The sequence below is a fragment of the Phoenix dactylifera genome, chromosome 3 (assembly GCF_051530095.1).
Source record: "Phoenix dactylifera cultivar Ajwa chromosome 3, Ajwa_hap1_PhDact_Kaust_v1.1, whole genome shotgun sequence".
Lineage (NCBI taxonomy): Eukaryota > Viridiplantae > Streptophyta > Magnoliopsida > Arecales > Arecaceae > Phoenix > Phoenix dactylifera.
In genome coordinates this window covers 54540041-54558017 of record NC_143192.1, presented here as the reverse complement: position 1 = coordinate 54558017, position 17977 = coordinate 54540041, and the positions used below count along the sequence as shown (strand labels likewise).

The following is a 17977-nucleotide window of genomic DNA, read 5'->3' as shown; positions in this document are numbered from 1 at the left end:
TTTATCGCTTTCCCCTCACATGTTTCTATTTATTTATATCAAAAAGTTAAAACTAAAACCAATCGTAATGTTGAGGCATGAAGGCCATGACCTCTTGGACCCACTTGTTTTTTTAGCGCCGTCCAAGTGGTGAATGATTGGTCTAATAATGCATGCCAAAGTGAATGCCCTGCTAAGAAAAGGTTGTCCAAGTATTTAACACTAATTGGGCAATCAGTTTATGAATGCTAAACGTACATATTTCAACTAACACCAAGAATAAAGAAAAACAACAACAATGACAGATGATCGTCATGGAGCCTACTTATGCAGCTATGATACAAAAAAGTTTATATTGAAAATTGAATATATATATATATATATATATATCGGGTCACTGTTGGATATGTATCAAAAAAAGTTTATTCAAATAATTACATGTTTCTACCTGATGAACCAATTTTAATAGCATTGTTTGCATAACAATTGGTAAGCACCACATCAAGGCATTACTCTGATTTTTTTTTAAAAAAAAACATAGAGAGAAACTACATATATACTCATCTTGAAAATTATAAAAAGAGTAAATTTGATTCTTTAGTAAATTATTTAGAGCAAAATTAGCATGCTTTCGTCGGAAACTCCGTGAACCCTTTAATAAATTGCGCAAAAAAAAGTAGGTTTGCTTCATGACTAGTATTTTGTCACCGTCCTTGTGCCTATAGAGGAATAAATAGGGCAACCCAATATATATGGCCTTCTCAATAGATTAGGTGCGTGTAATAGCAAGTTTAACAACTAAAGATTAGTAATTTCTTTTAAAAAATGGATCCTCTCAACCCTCTCTCCCCATAAAATAGATAGTTTTATAAAAAACACAGCATACATAGCTATACATATTATACTCATTTTATGTTCACAAGAAAAGTTATTCATTCATGTTTTTTATTCATTCACTTTTTTTATAACTAAATTCAAACTACTTGCTTGGAAAAAAGAAGAAGGAAAGAGTGAGAGAGAAAGCTCAGTTCGGCAGTCAAAGCAGCATACCGCCCATTTTTCCCTTTGCGGACGTCCGCATAGTCTTCTCTCCACAATTCGCATTTTTTGACTCACCGGTACTATTTTCCTTCTCGAAGCGCTCCTCTGCCCTCTGGTGTCCGTAACGCCGGCCTCCCACTCCCTTCCTCTCCCGCAACATTTCCACCCGGTCACCATCGTATTCCACCGGCGCATTGGACCAAATACCATTCAAACAGGATATCCCATTTGTTAATTAATTATAAATAAAAGTTCTATAACGCATGCTATAATTCTATATTACTAGATATATATCATCTGACTATATAGTGTATATTGATGAACATCATATTTTAAAACTATATATCGATTTATCTGAAAGTATGTTTGAGATATTGAATGACTATTTTGCTCGATGTATATCATCTGACAATGTACTACCTATATATATTAGGTCACTGTTGCATATGTATCAAAAAAATTTATATTATATATTAGGAAGCTGACGAATGTGTATTATTCGCCCACATATCGTGTACTAGTGAATGCTATATTTTAGAAATTGTATATCAATTTATCTAGAGGTAGGTATTAGAATGTTAGATGCATATTTTGCTAGATATGTCTTATCTGACTATATTGCATTAATTAGTGAACATTATGTTTTGTAAATTATGTATCGATTTATCTAGAGATATGCATTGGGATGCTACATGACAATTTTGCTATGTGTGTATCATCTGCTCATATAGTATATATGGTGAAGATCAGATTTTGAAAATTATATATCGATTTACATGAAGATGTATATCGTTTATTATTTTATTATTTTTTATTTCTTTATTAAGTTCTATTCTGATTTAATTTTAGAATTTTAGTTCGTCTATAAGAAATTTTTTTGTGTGGTAAGCCTATTAATGGAGGTTGTTAGCTGTCCAATCCAGCAAATCCGTGTCTTCGACGGCGAGGTTAGAAGATAAAGATGTTACGAGCCGTCTGATCAAGGAATCATTTGAGAACTTTGAAAGGGAATTGCATCATGCCCGACCAAAGCTAAATGAGTGCAATGATCATGCCCATCATTCGAAAGGCAACAAATTTTCTTTTTGAATGAATGCAACAAAGAAAGATGAGGTCAATCCGATCTGCCACCGTCCATCGAGTAATAAGCGTGTCAAGATCCGATCTCTCACGCACATCTTATTCAACCCTTGATGCCGGCAGTTTTCGTGGAGAAATTAGTGGGGCATAATAGAACTAGGCGGCGAATCAATTCACCGACGCGCGCGACGTCTTGGTGCTCGACAGCCGTCCACGTCGAAGCCGGGCGTAAAAGTCCAAAAACTAGATTGGAAAACTGCGTTGAGACCTGAGAGTACGGATTCCGTTACGTTGTGACGTGGGTGCACCGGAAGCTGCCGCGTTCCACAAGTTCGAGTTATGCGTCCTATCGGAACCGAACCGGATTCCCGGGCCTCTTCGCGTAGGAACCCGACCGATCGGTATATAAAATAGAAGGACGCAGACTGGGGAGTTAAAAAGAACGAGACCGACCTTATTCGTTCCGTGGAAGGGCGGCATCGGGCCGCGTCGTTTTCTCCGTCGCCCCCATAAAGAACCAGGCGGGGGAGATCTAGGGTTTCGGCGCGACTTGGAATGATCTGGGGGCTTCCGAGGCGGTAGAGGGCACCTGGATCGGTTTTGCGTTTCCCTTGGTATTTGGAGCAGGATCAGGGCGTTTTCTCTGATATTTTTCTTTTTTGCGTTTGATCGGCGGTTCTTTCTCGGGATTTCGTGCTTCCAGGAGGATCCTGGCGATCTGACGACCTCGAGGAGTCCAACGATTTTTGTAGAGTTTCGTAGGTGATTTCATGGTTTGGATGGTTGAAAGAGTTCGGTCCGTTGTGAATTTGCCGAAATTTCGTCTTTGCTCGAGGCCGTAGGCCGTTGATGGATTGGAGAAGAAGGTTTGGCGATGAGTTGGCTGGAGATTTTGTAGTATTCGATGCGTCTGGTTAAGTTCTTTGATCCGTTTTGATGATTTGACAACTGGATCCATCCGAGCCTGGGGGAATTTTTGCCAATTTGGAGAGCTTTGTTTTTGTTTTTCTTCGTGGCGTTTTGTACTCGTGGTCTCGGTGGAAAATTTTGCCCTTTGTCTCGATTTTAAAGTGGTAAGGATGGTGAGCGGACACCTTTTTCTCTGTCGAAAACACTCGTGGCCTGCAGAGGAGTATGTTAGCAGAACTACGTTGCAGTTGGTGAGTCCCTTTCTTTGGTATCTGAATTATAGAAAGATCTTAGTGAATGAAAAACCTTGTGCTTCAGTTCAGTTCCTTTGGATCAGTCATGCCTTGATTAAATGATCAATGGACTTGTAACTGTTTTATTTTGACAATGCTATTAGTTTTTCAGAATTTCATAGTATAGTCACTTATGCTGGTTAATGTATTACTTGGGATTTTGTACTCTGTTGTTTGTGAGCTGGGTAGATGGTGTGAATTCTTTTTGGTTCTATCCAACTATATTGATGCTTTATTATATTTTTATTCTATACATGATTGTAGCTGGACTTTGATGGAGGTGCACCACCACAACATGCATGGAGGAGGTGGCTAAATAGTCATGCTAACATACTGAAGGAATTCAGTGTGACATTTATGGAGGCAATTAGAATGGTATGGTGGTTGGCTATTACCTATATATAGTGTTTGGTGAACCTGCTGTGCTCACAGATTGTTAATTGTTCATGAACTTTTTTGTTGCATCGATTAATTTGTTGATGGGTTATTGGGCCTTAGATGCGCCTTGGTGTTCGCCTTTGGTCATATGTCAGAGAAGAAGCTTCTCAAGGAAGGGTAATCCTGTGAATTTTTTTCCCCTTATAACAAATATTGATCCGGAAATATTTTTTAGGGGTAATAGCTTGATGCATTTTAAGCTTCGCAGAAAGCACCCATTGATCCATTTACGCGAGAAAGATGTAAGCCCTCAGCTTCCCAAGGGGTACCACTTGGAGGAATGGGGTGGGTGATATTACTGGCTATTGCAACAGACAATTTCTCTTTTAGATTTTTACTTTCATTGATTTATACAAACCACATCTGCAGAAGCGGAAGCATTTCAAGAGGTTTCAGAGGGGAGTTTAAACATTGGCAGATAATTCCTGGTTCATGTGAATCATCACCTGTCATGACAAATCAGTTCTCTGTAAGGCTTGGCTCTTTCCTTTCTCTTGGACCTTGTATTTATGTTTTGCTTATACTATCGTTTCTGATCATGGATTTGTGTTGCATTCTTGAACAAAATCATTTATCATTATTCTTCATTGACATAATTATGGGTTTTCCATATTGTTCTTTTCTGATTGTATCAATTATTAGATTTCATTAGTAGGATTTCCCCCCTTTCAAGGGGTTAAACTACAGAATGGAGGACTTCAGCATAGTACAATTCATCCGAAAACCTAAATGAAAGTTAAAATTAAACTACAAGCCCACAATATATCTAGATTGTGGCACTATAAACTCTTCTTTTCTTTACTAACCTATCAAGCATAAAGGAAATTCTGAATGTGGATCATTCCATTGTTTGACCTTTTTCTGTGCAATTTTTTGCTACCTCACCAATGGATGGATTGTTGCATATGATTGTTTACCTTTTTATTGCTGCAAACAAACATTAGTATGCATACATTAATTTACACCTGATTATTAAATGTTTTATCATCACCGTGTTTTTAATTTTTTGGTGCACCTGGAGTTCTAACATAAAAAATATGGTTATTAAACATGTATGAATGATCTTGGCGAAACATAAATTATTTTAGAAGTTTTTTAAAGGTTATTTGCTTTGAAATGGGTGGGTTATAGCAAGTATTGCTGAGGTTGCATCCTTGAAAGCTGAAGAATAGTGTTTTGTAAACAGGTATTATTTAAATTTGGCGTCAAACTAGTTTTGCTAACTTGTGCTCGTGCTTTCATTCATATCCTTTGCACTACCTTGATCTTAACATAAATATATCATTTTGTTGAACTCTTTCGTACCCAATAGCCATTCCCAGTCTTGTTATTCTTTTTAGCTTCTAAGACTAGGAATGAGGTATAGAAGGAGAGTGATAGAGAGGAGAGGTGCCTTGTTGAGAAAATTGCAAGTGCATTGGACTGGTTTTGCCATGAGTTATCGGACAAGGTAGTTGAAATTTTTGTTGCTTTGATATCTGTAAATGCCTCATTTACGTCTCTATGAATGGGTTTTGTATTTTAAAGGATTTGGAGGAAAGATCGGGGTTTTGACAATAGATGGGAAGCTTGCTATTGTTCACAAGGTATGAGAACGATGAACTCGTGAAGAGGGATTAATTTTGCAAGCTTTGGGGGGTACCATCCAGATCAATACATAGATCACTTGTTCTAGTTTATTCACTTAAATCAGTGCTTAAGAGCTAACAAAGTTGATTCATCTTCTCTCTTATAATATTCTTGATCTATGTTCAGTGGTGGTGAGAGGTGGCCTTTTTAAGAAACCAAACATGTAGTTGGTGGTGAGAGATGGTCATTTTTGATGCCTGTTTGAAGATCCTTAAGATTTTTATAGTAGTGGTTTTGATTTTCTAGGTGGTGCTGATGATAATGAGAAGATTAGGACTTTAGCAGTGGATTGGAAATTTTGTGCTATTGCAATTCCTTTTGATGATAATGAGAGGATTAGGACTTTTAACAGTGGATTGGAAATTTTGTGCTATTGCAATTTCTTTTACCCTTTTCTTCTCCCTTTGTTGGGAGGGGGTGTGGATGGGTGTTGCATGCCTGTTGAGCTGGGCAGGGCAAAGGGCATTGAAGGAGATGTGTGAAAAAGGAATGCAATTTCGCAAGCTCTGGGGGCATGTGTAATGAACCAAATTTTATTTAGATGTTCTTCTTGATGACTGACCACAATATCATATTATGAGATGAGAAAAAATGTTAACAGCCTTTTGACACATACACTTAGTTTTCCTCAGCCTTGTAAAATTTTCATTTTCTCATGCCCAACCAATTTTATTAGACACTTGCCAAATGTGGTGACGGGTGAGGAATGCATTATGATGTAAGAAAAAGAAGCCAAATACAAGGAATTTTATATCTTCTCTAGTGCTGGGAAAAGGATCCTTCTAGTGACTGCGTTTTGTTAGAACGGATGGTGGATATGCTGTATATCAGGGAGACGGTGTGTATAATTGGTATGCTACGTGGTGTGTCAAAGCTTCTTTGGTGTTCAAGTATGCACCATGTTGTTGGTGGTGTTTGAACCAATATTTTGAAGGGGTCTTCATTATATAATTTATTTTTTTTAATTCTTTTGTTCCAGACAGGAGTTATTATGGTTAATGTAATTCGTATCAGCATCTTTCCAACTTCCCTGTATGATAGTTTATTCAATATCTATTATTTGATCATATGACTTTATGAACTCTTTTGTCGATGTTATTGTCAATAATCATTTTATATTATTAAGTTCATCTTCTCAAATATAAAGGTAATGTTTAAAGTTGAGTATGTGAGGCCGGGCTGCACATAGCTGAAGCCTCCAAAGCCACCATGGTAAGGGATTGGGGCATTAATAAGAAAACTTTCTCTGGAAGCCTACACCATGAGGGAGGGAGAGTCTTTCCAGTAATGCACTGTGAGAAAAGATAGTGCCATTAAAGTCTCTCCTGATCTCTGGAGATATAGCAGCTGTCATGTGCATTTCCTATGACAACTACAAGTTTGTTAATCAGCGTGGTCATGATATGCTGATGGATTGTGCTATGCAAACATTAACTTGTTCTTTTGTAAGTCAGTGTATTATTTGTTGATTTTCATGCTTCTGGATTGCAGATTTTTATATCTAGAGATGGAGGAAATAAAAAGTACTCTTCAGTTTTAGCTCCTGGCCGTCATGAAGGGATAAAGTAAGATAATCTCCAACTTTTTTTACCCATAGGTCTGCAATTACCTGCCTCTACACACACACACCCCATATGTCTATTTGAAAATCTCTGGCAAGCATTTCCTATTCAACATGTTTTTTTTAAATTGCAATCATGATTTATGATTATCCAAGATGGTGTTTCTGTTTGTTTAAAATGGCAGTCAAATTCTGCAGTAAATGTTTGGACCCTGCCTGGAGTATTTTAATTTTCAGATGATTGATTTTTTTTTCTTTTGATCTAGAATTGCCCATTTGTTTTGCTAGCTGCTATTCTTCTCATTGCTCCATCTGTTTATTGATTGCTGCTTTAGAATCTCAGATAATAATGACCAGCTTAACATTTTCATAGTAGCTTGAATAAAATGTGTGGCACATGTCTTGTTCATATCATCTGCTGCATAGCAGGGCCTGCAAGTGTTAGAAAGAGATGAAGTTTCAATTAAAAATAAGACCTATGTGCTGTTCTTCGTTTAAAGTAACTAGCATTTGTGAAAATATTCCTTGCTGAAAATATTTTTCAGGTATGCTGAAATTTGTGTCATAAATCATCTGTGATGTTATAGAACAATTACTTAGCCTGACCTGAAGAACTTCCCCTGAAGAAAGAGGAGCAGAATGTTCTTGCTGCAATAGATAGTGGCCCCTATTAATGAGCCTTTTTGAACTTTGCACTTATAATGAAAAATGACTTTTTTATGTTTTCCTAAAGAAAAGGAGCCGCTACTTGCTAATGTTTGTGTTTATTCTGGGATAGGTCCTTATGTAATTGCTGCCTACTCCAGGACCATCAAGTATCCTTCCTCTTTTTACTACGGCTGCATTTAACCTTTCTGTCCTAGAGACTGATGGTTCTTTTGAGTGACCCATAATTCTAAATCAGTTCGACTTTATCAAGAGTCTCTCTGTCTCATATAAATTCTGCAGAAATCTTACATAAAAAGAAGAGAGATGAAAGAGAAAGATAGGTTTCCCTGGTTTGTTCCTCTTCTAGAAAAGCCAAATGGAAGAACGATACGCATATTGTTCCCTTTAAAGTGTCAAAAGTATCACAATGCCATCAGTAAAAGTGTCCACCCCAGGAGCCCATTATTGTATCTGACCAAAGGAGTTATAGTGAGACTGTTTAATAAACCCAAAAAAGAGAAGAACACTAGTTTTGTTCCTGATACACTAAGTAAGAATAAATCGTAGTGTTCATCAGTTGATGTGCATTTAATGCGGATAAGGTCTTGAGACTCTTGCTTCTTCTGACTTTCTTAATGATCAGTGCGAGGATTCACATATTTCACACCTTTTCTGGTTATTAATTACCATTTCTGTTGATGTTTTATATCTCCTTACTCTTTCTGCCTTCATATATCAAGATATTAATATTTCCCTCTACATAATAATAAAATGAATATCGATCATGGTTGTTGCTTTTTATGAAAGAATGTCGTATAGTACAACTCTAGTTATCGCTTTTACATCTGAATTAGCTTGTTTGGTTGTTTGCTTTCTTACATTTTGATTTTTCTTTGAAAGAAGCACAAGTTGGCTCATTTTCTGCATTCTTTTTCAGGAAATTTGGTGATCAGGGCATTTCATCATGGGACTGGAATCTAAGTGGTCAGCATTCCACATACCATGCTTTATTCCCTAGGGCATGGACTGTTTATGATGGTATATTTTTTGAAATTCTGTCATTATCTACGATAAAGTAAGGGCTTTCATATTTTCTTTCAGCTATTCTAATTTGGACACTTTTTTTATTTGTGAGACCAAGGGGTCTGGCACTTACCTTTACCAATGTATTCTATAGGAAGATAATGTGCACAGTTCTTTTATAACATGTCATTCTTTGAATCATATGTTTTTTGGATATACAGTTTGAGGACGGTCTGTCATTTTGAAAGTCTGCAGAAAGTTTTGTAGTTATTGTAATTGGCTTCTCTTTTAACAGGTGAACCAGATCCCGACCTCAAAATCTCATGTCGCCAAATATCACCATTTATACCACATAATTATCGTGAGAGCAGTCTACCAACATCTGTGTTTGTGTACACCGTAAGTACATTTAATATGATTTTTTGGCTGCACATTTAATCAAGTTTGCGTTTTTACCTTTTTCATTTGTATGTGTTTATGCTTATGACTTAATTAATAGAGCTTGGAAAGGCCCAGTTAACTAAACAGAATTGTGGCTTGATGCTCGGGCTTTAGGTATGGTAACTATTTTCTTTCTTGCAGGGGGTTGTTTTTAAAATTTTCTTTTTAACTTTTTTTTTACTATATTTCAATGAGCCTGCAAAATGCAAACCATTGGCTGCCTATGCATTATATATGTTTCTACTGAGTTTGTCATGTTCATGTAAGTAGGCGCGCATACAAAACATATATAGATACACATGCACTTGAATTGTGGTAAAAAGTTTCAGAACATTAGATCCCTTTTGTATTCTTCCACAACCCTTTTGCATAATCATCCTTTTCCACTCTAGTAGCCCGGGTCCTCAATTCACTACATTGTCCTTCCTTGTGTTACCTAGACTCCCACATCCACTAGGATGAATCTGTGTTGAATATGCATCCGCAAGTTAGATGCCTGCTAGACATTTATGCACTTATAAGTTTCTTTATTTGCTAATTTTAGAGATTGATGGAGAATTGGCTTATCTAGCAATGTGTTCGACACACCATAGTGACACTGCAAATAGGCTTTTATTTTTATGTTAGCTAGAAAAGGATGTCCATAACTTTATGAAATATCATGTTGCTTTTATTTCTAGGTTAATTTTGGGAGGGGATTTGTAGGTTGCGCGGAGATCTGTGTTATTGATTGGCGACAGGGCAAAAGCAAGGTTTGCCCAACCGGTACTAGAGGTTGTACTAGTCGGTAGCTAGTTTGGTACGATATGGGCATGTACCATGCTATTTTGGGGCATAGTGAAAATAGGAAGAGGGAAGGGGTGGGAGAAAAGGAGAGAGGAAGAGAGAGAGAGAGGGAGAGGGGCATATTGAAAACATTCCCGGCTGTCATGATGAGATTGGGGATCGAACCGATCCACCTCTTGGGAGACCATTTAGACTCGAGATTGTCAGCTTGGATGGGGAGATCTGGGCAGTGAAGTCTGCTTGCGAATGGGTGATGAACCCGATGGCACAGTTCTTGATCCCAGCTCTAGGGTTCTGAATACAAAGAGCAAAACAAAAGAGAGGCGAAGGGTTTGGGAGAGAGACAGAGAGAGGAGATGGTCACATACCTGGTAGAGGAGGGATTACCGAATTGGGCTGGTTTTATAAGGTTTTGTAAACGAATCGAAGCGAACCCCATTATTGTTCTGACTTAGCATCAGTTCAGTATGGGCCGAATCATCCAGTTTGGGTCCATTTGGCAATCAATGGGCAAAAGAGTTGGCTGTTGAAGATGGGATAAATAGAATGGGAGAAGGGATTGGGATGGATGGTTACACGGATTGTTTTCAATTCAACTAAACTAGTATTATCTCTTGTTTGAACTTTTTTCGTTTGTTTCCTCTGAACAATCCTTGCTTCAATTGCTTTATTTTCCTATTCAACTTTCATTCGCTCTTTCATTCGCTCCTGTTTTGCTGTAAAACAAATGGAATAGCCCTAGAAAATTTCAGATGCTTAGAAATGTTATAAGTAGCCTCACACAGCCTTTGAGCAACCCTATCCATTTTAAGTCCATTTATTTCTCTTTAAATGTGAATTACAAACCCAAAAAAGAGCAGCCAGCCTAGTGCATGAGGCTCTTGTCACTTGGGAATCTGGAGAGGGCCAAATATATGCAGTCTTACCCCACTTGCAGTGAGGCTATTTCCATGTTTTGAACCTGTGACACCTAAGTCACAACCCTCTGCGAACTACGAACCCTAGACACTTAAAATTCTGGATACCAGAGACTCTTTCCTCTTCCCTTGCCTAGATTAATAGGGATCTTGTACCTAGGTTCGTGGATCTGGTGATTGAGCTGATGATTGATAAATAGGAATTGGGAACCAGTCTTATCAAAAGGGTACTAGCTTGTGTGTGCACAATCGCTTGTGTGGACAAATAGCTTCACATATTGCAAGATGCAGAAAAAATCAAGGTGATTGAATCTGCAATTTTGTATGATCTGAAATGAGTTTTCGATATGAATTCTTATATTTAACAATGAAGTGTTCTAGATTTTGCTCCAAAAAAATGTGTTGTAATTATCCATGATGACAAAAATCTCTGGTTTGGAGGCGAATCCTCAACTCTTGATGTAGAGAAATAGAACAAAAGGGCAGAAGGCATGAAAAAAGAAAGAACCAGGATTTGCTATGATTTCATCATCTAAATTTTGGGACTCAGCCCTACATGTATAGGTCGTAATGACTTAAAAATGTTAGAGACCAAAACTTATTCTAAAGACTCATTTGATCCTAAAGTATTGACTAATTGTGCACTATACTGTTGGAGGCTATTTTTTGTGTACTGCCAACTGTTTTACTGATTATGTGTACACTTATACTCGAAACTGCAAACTACTGTTTATGCTGTATAACTTTTACTTCTGGTAGGATACTAGTTCCATGCAGAGATCAATTTCTCGGGGAGAATTATTTTGACAAGTTGCATTTTGATTTTGATAGAATGCATCATCTCTTAGTTTCCTAAATTCAAAAGTAGTTTGCTGCTTAAAAATGTAGGCCTGTCACTCCTACATTCAGCTGTTAAGAGAACAAAGGTTGTAACTTTAATTTGGGGCTTTATTCTTTTATTGCCATGACGTGAAATAAATTCTGCTCTCTTTTTTTTTTAAGTAGAAAACAATATTTTCAGTTTAATCTCGATTATTATTAGGTTTTAAACTACATTATTGTTTGTATGAAGTCTTAGAACTTGAAAATGCGGTAGTGCTGTCAGAGTTCTTGCTATGCATATGTTCCATATATTAGCATTATATTATGAGTGTATTGATTGAACAAACAGAATGTAATTTCATAACCAGTTTTCCTAATGGCTGACCACATGATACCAACTAATCTGTCTTTAATTTGGGTCAAGGATTTGATTAATTGCAAAGCTATAATTGTTAATAATTTTAATATATCAATATTATTATAAGATTTTTTTGCCCAATTGTGATGTATCAGGAACTGAGGTACTTTTTTTCTCTGTTGTAGCTAGTAAATACTGGAAGGGAAAGGGCAAAAGTCAGTTTGCTGATGACCTGGGCGGTAGATGAAATTTTTCTGTTGATTCTTATTCCAAATTATATTTATCTGCACTGAATTCCTCTATAATGCTTTTTTTTTTTTGTATTCTCGCAGAATTCCATTGGAGGAGTTTCTCATCACTCTGGAGGCCACATCAACGAGCCATTCATGTCAGTAGTACCCTATTGTGGAGGTTTTGCAATTACTTTTATCACCATATGTATTGATATTGATGCAAATCTTGCTTTTGTTCTACATGCAGAGGAGAAGATGGAGTATCTGGGGTGCTTCTAAATCACAAGCAAGTTGCCAACCCTTGATTGCTCTATTATGATGGCTGGTTAGCAGATTTCCCTTAGGTTGTTTATGCCATTGTGGAAACACCAGTGCCCCCATAGTTCATCTTATCGTCCCAATATTTGTTAATCAAGCATAGAACTCCAGTATTGCCTTTGGTCCTCTGTTTGCATAACTAGCTGAGTCATTTTAAGTCACGTCAAAGCTAATTTATATTTGTTTTATCACTGCCCTATTGCTGTCTTTTCCTAGGTGCTTTATCTAAATATTTGAAAATGATGCAGGACTGCAAAAGATAACCCTCCTGTAACTTTTGCTATTGCTGCTTGTGAAACTCAGAATGTGAATGTGACTGTCTTGCCAAATTTTGGGCTTTCTGGAGAAAATTGCGTTACAGCTAGAGACATGTGGGGCACCATGGTGCAGGTAGTTATTCTTTTTGCAATCAGTAGTTTTTGTAATAGAAATTTTAATCAACCACCTTGTTTTGATGCTTATTCTAGCCATTCAGATGTCTTTGATAGTTTAATGTTCTGAAGTTTGGCTTACGCTTTGATCATTTTGGTTCCAACATGGATCCATAATTTGTCTGCTAAAGGGAATCAACTTTTGCACTTGTTAATCCATTGAAATGTTAGTGTTTGGGGACCTGTTCTTTTGCTGACATACTGTCAGTTCTATAGGATGGGCAGTTTGATCGTGAATATTTCAATGCTGGCCCTAGTATGCCATCTTCTCCAGGAAGTACACCTTGTGCAGCAGTTTCAGCCTCTACATGGGTAGAACCACATGGAAGATGCACCGTTGCATTCGCTTTGGCCTGGTCATCTCCTAAAGTAAAGTTTCAGAAGGGATGTACATATCACAGGTAGTGCTTTGTTGGTATATTTTTGTAGAACTAAATTTCTTGTCATGTATTGCTTGTTGTTCTTTCACAATGTAATCCATGTGTGTGCACGCTTGCATGCCTGTGTATGTTAAAGGTAACTTCTCTCTCTCTCTCATGCACGCTGCACGTGTAAAAGCTGGACTTGAATTTAAGGGGCCTGATGCTCAACCTTCATCCTGTCTATATGGCAAGCTTTCATGAAATGATTTATGTTCTGTTGATTTATGATGGAATTTAATTGTCTTTATCTCAACATAACATACACCCTTTAAGAAGTAGTACCACAACGTTCACTTTCGGCAAGAGAAGGGCAGACTGTGATACATGAAAAAATATAACTTATGGGCTGTATGACCCTTGCTTATGCAAATAATTAGCGCTGTCCACGGACCCCTTGACATAGAATCTACATTAGAAGGTGGAAAAGTTACGGTTTGATATAGTTAAGAATATTCATCTTTGGGGCACTAATGAAAAACATGTGTTCGTTCTTTTACCAGCCTGTCATCTACGTGCCAAATTTTGTGCGCAATAACCTCTCTTTTACATACGTCAAGTTGAGGCACATTCAAGCCTGCACTTCCTTCTTCTCCAGTGCTTTTAGGTGATCTGAGCTGACCCTTTTTGGGAGTTCAGATACTTTTTATTGAGATTATATCTGACTGCCATTTAGTTTGCTTATAAAAATATTAAAAATGTGCAAGTTTGTTTTCTTTATATTTTAGTAGGTGAGTTATGTTTTACCCCCTTCTTTTCACAGGAGATACACAAAATTTTATGGAACTTCAGAAAGATCAGCCATCAATTTGGTTCATGATGCGTTAATGAGTATGTACATATATGACCATTTATCCATTGTAAATTTTTCCCATTTACTGGTTGCATCAATATCTAAAATCATCAATATGATGATCTGTTATGACATTGCTCTTTTCTATTTTTTATTCCTTGTGTTGGATTTTATTGTGGCATTCATGTGTTTGTTGCTGTTTTGAGCTGACCATCAGGATATAAGTGGTGGGAGGAAGAGATTGAGAAATGGCAAAATCCTATACTCAAGGATGAAAAGCTTCCAGAGTGGTAATTTTGATGATCTTAGACCCTAGTTTCTTTGGACTCTATTGAGCTACATTTTAGCTATAGCAAATATGTTTTTGATTCTGCTGGTTTTGTACAAAATTTCACTGCTTTGTATTGGTCTTGGTATATCTATTCATCCTAGCATATTATCAACTTTTTATATTATGGAAATCATTGCATTAAATATAACGACTATGTTTAAGATTGTATACTGTTATCTGCAAGAATGACTTCAATTCTAACATCATCTTATTTAAATATGTTTTGATGTTTCCAGGTACAAATTCACTCTTTTTAATGAGCTTTATTTTCTGGTTGCTGGGGGAACAGTTTGGACAGGTACTTTTCTTTGTGTGCTTGCTTTTCCAGTTTTCCTTATACTATACCCTCCATCAATTTGAACTATTTTTACAGAAGTTCTGTTTGCATGTCAAATAAGGAAGCCATTATTTTTAAGACAGTTTATTGGTGATTATTTTTTAAAAAGTAGGAGGTAATTCTCGGGGAAATAATAGCCTGATTACTTATGCTGTGCAGATGGTGAAGCTCCTGTCATTAATGAGAAACAAAGTTCTGGTTCCAACCGCCAAAAATCCACAAAAATGGCAAAAGAAGATGCCAAAGCTGTGTCTACAAAAAGAAGCCATGTGAAATTGGCTATGGATCAGATTTCTTTTGACACTGAACTAAACAATGGTGATGAGAAAATGGTCCCAATGTCTTCAGCAGGAGAGGATTTGGAAGATGGTGACAACTTATATAGCCCTGAATCTCTACAGGCTGGACCCCTTCTGCACCTGCATGATGGTCCTGAAAATGTTGGGAGGTTTCTGTACTTGGAAGGAGTAGAGTACATCATGTGGTGTACATATGATGTGCACTTCTATGCTTCTTTTGCTCTTCTGGATCTCTTTCCAAAAATTGAGTTGAGTATTCAACGAGATTTTGCCCAAGCTGTTTTGTATGAAGACAGGAGAAAAGTCAAATTTCTGGCTGATGGTAACTGGGGAATCCGTAAGGTTAAAGGTGCCGTTCCCCATGATCTAGGAACACATGACCCATGGCATGAAATGAATGCTTACAACATACATGATACAAGCAAATGGAAAGATCTCAACCCAAAGTTCGTACTCCAGGTGTATAGGGATTTTGCTGCAACTGGTGACATGTCATTTGGAAGGGACGTCTGGCCAGCTGTTCGAGCTGCTATTGATTATATGGAGCAATTTGATCGTGACGATGATGGCCTCATCGAGAATGATGGTTTCCCTGATCAAACCTATGATGCTTGGACAGTTCATGGCATCAGTGCGTACTGTGGATGTCTTTGGCTAGCTGCACTCCAAGCTGCAGCAGCTATGGCTCATCGCCTTGGGGATCATGCTTTTTCTGAAAAATGTAAGATTAAATTTTTGAAAGCTAAACCTGTGTTTGAAGCTAAATTGTGGAATGGGTCATACTTTAATTATGACAGTGGTACGAGTAGCAACAGCTGGTCTATACAGGCAGATCAACTTGCAGGGGAATGGTATACTGCTTCGTCAGGATTGCCCATACTTTTTGATGATAATAAAATAAGAAGCACTCTTCAGAAAATATTTGAATTCAATGTAATGAAGGTGAGAGGAGGACGAATGGGGGCTGTCAATGGAATGCATCCTAATGGAAAGGTTGATGAATCTTGCATGCAGTCACGTGAAATTTGGACTGGGGTTACCTATAGTGTGGCTGCAACCATGCTGCTCCATGGGATGGAGCATCAAGCATTTACTACTGCAGAAGGTATTTTTAATGCGGGCTGGTCAGAGGAAGGATATGGGTAAGCATCTCCTCTTCTTCTTTTACTTTAATCTTGTATATATAATTTCTTTTAGATAATAAAGTTTTTTATATCTACATGGTTTATTATGCATGATGGGGGAAGAGTTGTGTGCGGGGTGCGAGTATCATGTAATGTCGATATATCATGAAGAATATATTTCCTTATGTGAAGTTGATATATTATGAGGAATATCGTTATTTCCCATACCGAGATTCCCCGGCTTTCCTTGCTTGACTGGGATAGAACCAGCGCTTAGGCTGTGGCTAGGCGCTCCAGTTGGAGCTCCACTGTTCCCCTCTCCTGCCCTAATTAATAACCTTATAAAAACCTTAAACCTTTCCATTTATTTTATTTATTTAGAATTTATAAATTTATAATTTATAAATATTAGAATTTAATTCTAAGTATTTATCATTGACGAGCCATAGTAACTGTACCTATCAAGGAAACTAAAAGAATTATGGAAATGAGTTCAAACGGAAGATAAAAATCTGTTGATAAATGAATCTCAATTTGTTAAATGTTACTTATTAGGTCCTGTTCTATAATCTGGCTTGATTTTATAGTCCAAAAAATTCCGTAGCATGGCATATCTGGGATAATAGTAATTAGCGAAAAATATCTTTATCCTATAAAAATTGGTTTCTTTTGATAATTCAAGATTTTAAATACTGCGGGACAGAGCAGTCTTTCTTCGTCGAATGGAACATCCAGTGCACATCCTTTGGAACTTGGGATGGTGGCCCATCCCATCCCGGTCCATTTTTCGACTCGTCCCATCCTGATATTTGGGATGGTGGAGCACCCTGCTACCCCACTGGTATTTAAAATCTTGGATTCTGCAAATATATATTTTTTTCTATAATTATGCAGACTGGCCTAATCATATGCATATGAACATTTTGCCATCGGATTGAGCTGAGATCTAGTTTCACCTGCATGTATGTTGTAATTTGATAAATATGCATGAGAACGACACGATGATATTCCAGATTGTTCACATGGTTTTATCCAGCTCAGTTGTAAACTTGTGTAATGGATGATGCAGTTTCTAATTTATGTATGCTTTTGTGCTAGAAAGTTAAAAAAGGCTATCTTGCTTGTTGGGCGCTTGTTTAAATTCCAACTAGATATTTGGCATATTGGTGTTAGTTTATTCCCTTTGGTATTCGATTCTTGTAGAACTTATGGGTGATGTTAATTTTTGCTTAAATGCAGGTATTGGTTTCAGACCCCCGAAGCATGGACTACTGATGGACACTACCGCTCCCTGATATACATGCGCCCACTTGCAATCTGGGCGATGCAATGGGCCTTGTCTCCACCAAAGGCAATCATTGAGGCTCCCAAAATAAATATGATGGACAGGGTCTATATCTCTCCCCTCAACATGAGAGCTCTCCATGAGGCAGGTGTGAGAAAAATTGCACCTAAAAGTAGTTGTTTTGGCAATACCGTCTTTCACTGTGAATGCTGATCAGATAGAACGTAGAGTCGGTGAATTCACTTTGTATATTAGAGTGGTCAGGTTCTTGGCTCTCCCAACCCTTTACTAGGGAAAGAGAAGGGTTGGGATTTTTTTTCTCTAGAAATTTAAATAAAACATGTAATTTATTTATCCCAGGGGAATCGATAATCATAAAATCTAGTGGTTCATCAAGAGCAACCTCAATGCATAACATTGTACAGTGAGGATTTTTCATTTTTTCAGTTTTCTTTATATAATGCCCCTATTTTTCTCGTGCA

At 37.4% G+C, this 17977-nt stretch overlaps 1 protein-coding gene across 1 annotated transcript; it reads left to right on the top strand.

The window, feature by feature from the left end:
• Positions 1 to 2526: 2526 nt before the first annotated feature.
• On the top strand, positions 2527 to 17977 carry LOC103716263 (uncharacterized). The gene is made up of 18 exons (XM_008804196.5): positions 2527 to 3260; positions 3567 to 3677; positions 3801 to 3857; positions 3949 to 4025; positions 4110 to 4209; positions 6861 to 6934; positions 8516 to 8616; positions 8897 to 9000; positions 12111 to 12164; positions 12258 to 12313; positions 12406 to 12444; positions 12725 to 12866; positions 13124 to 13308; positions 14090 to 14157; positions 14337 to 14409; positions 14687 to 14748; positions 14947 to 16228; positions 17450 to 17977. The coding sequence occupies exons 1-18, from the start codon at positions 3180 to 3182 to the stop codon at positions 17706 to 17708; spliced, it is 2925 nt and encodes a 974-aa protein (XP_008802418.1). The 5' UTR covers positions 2527 to 3179; the 3' UTR covers positions 17709 to 17977.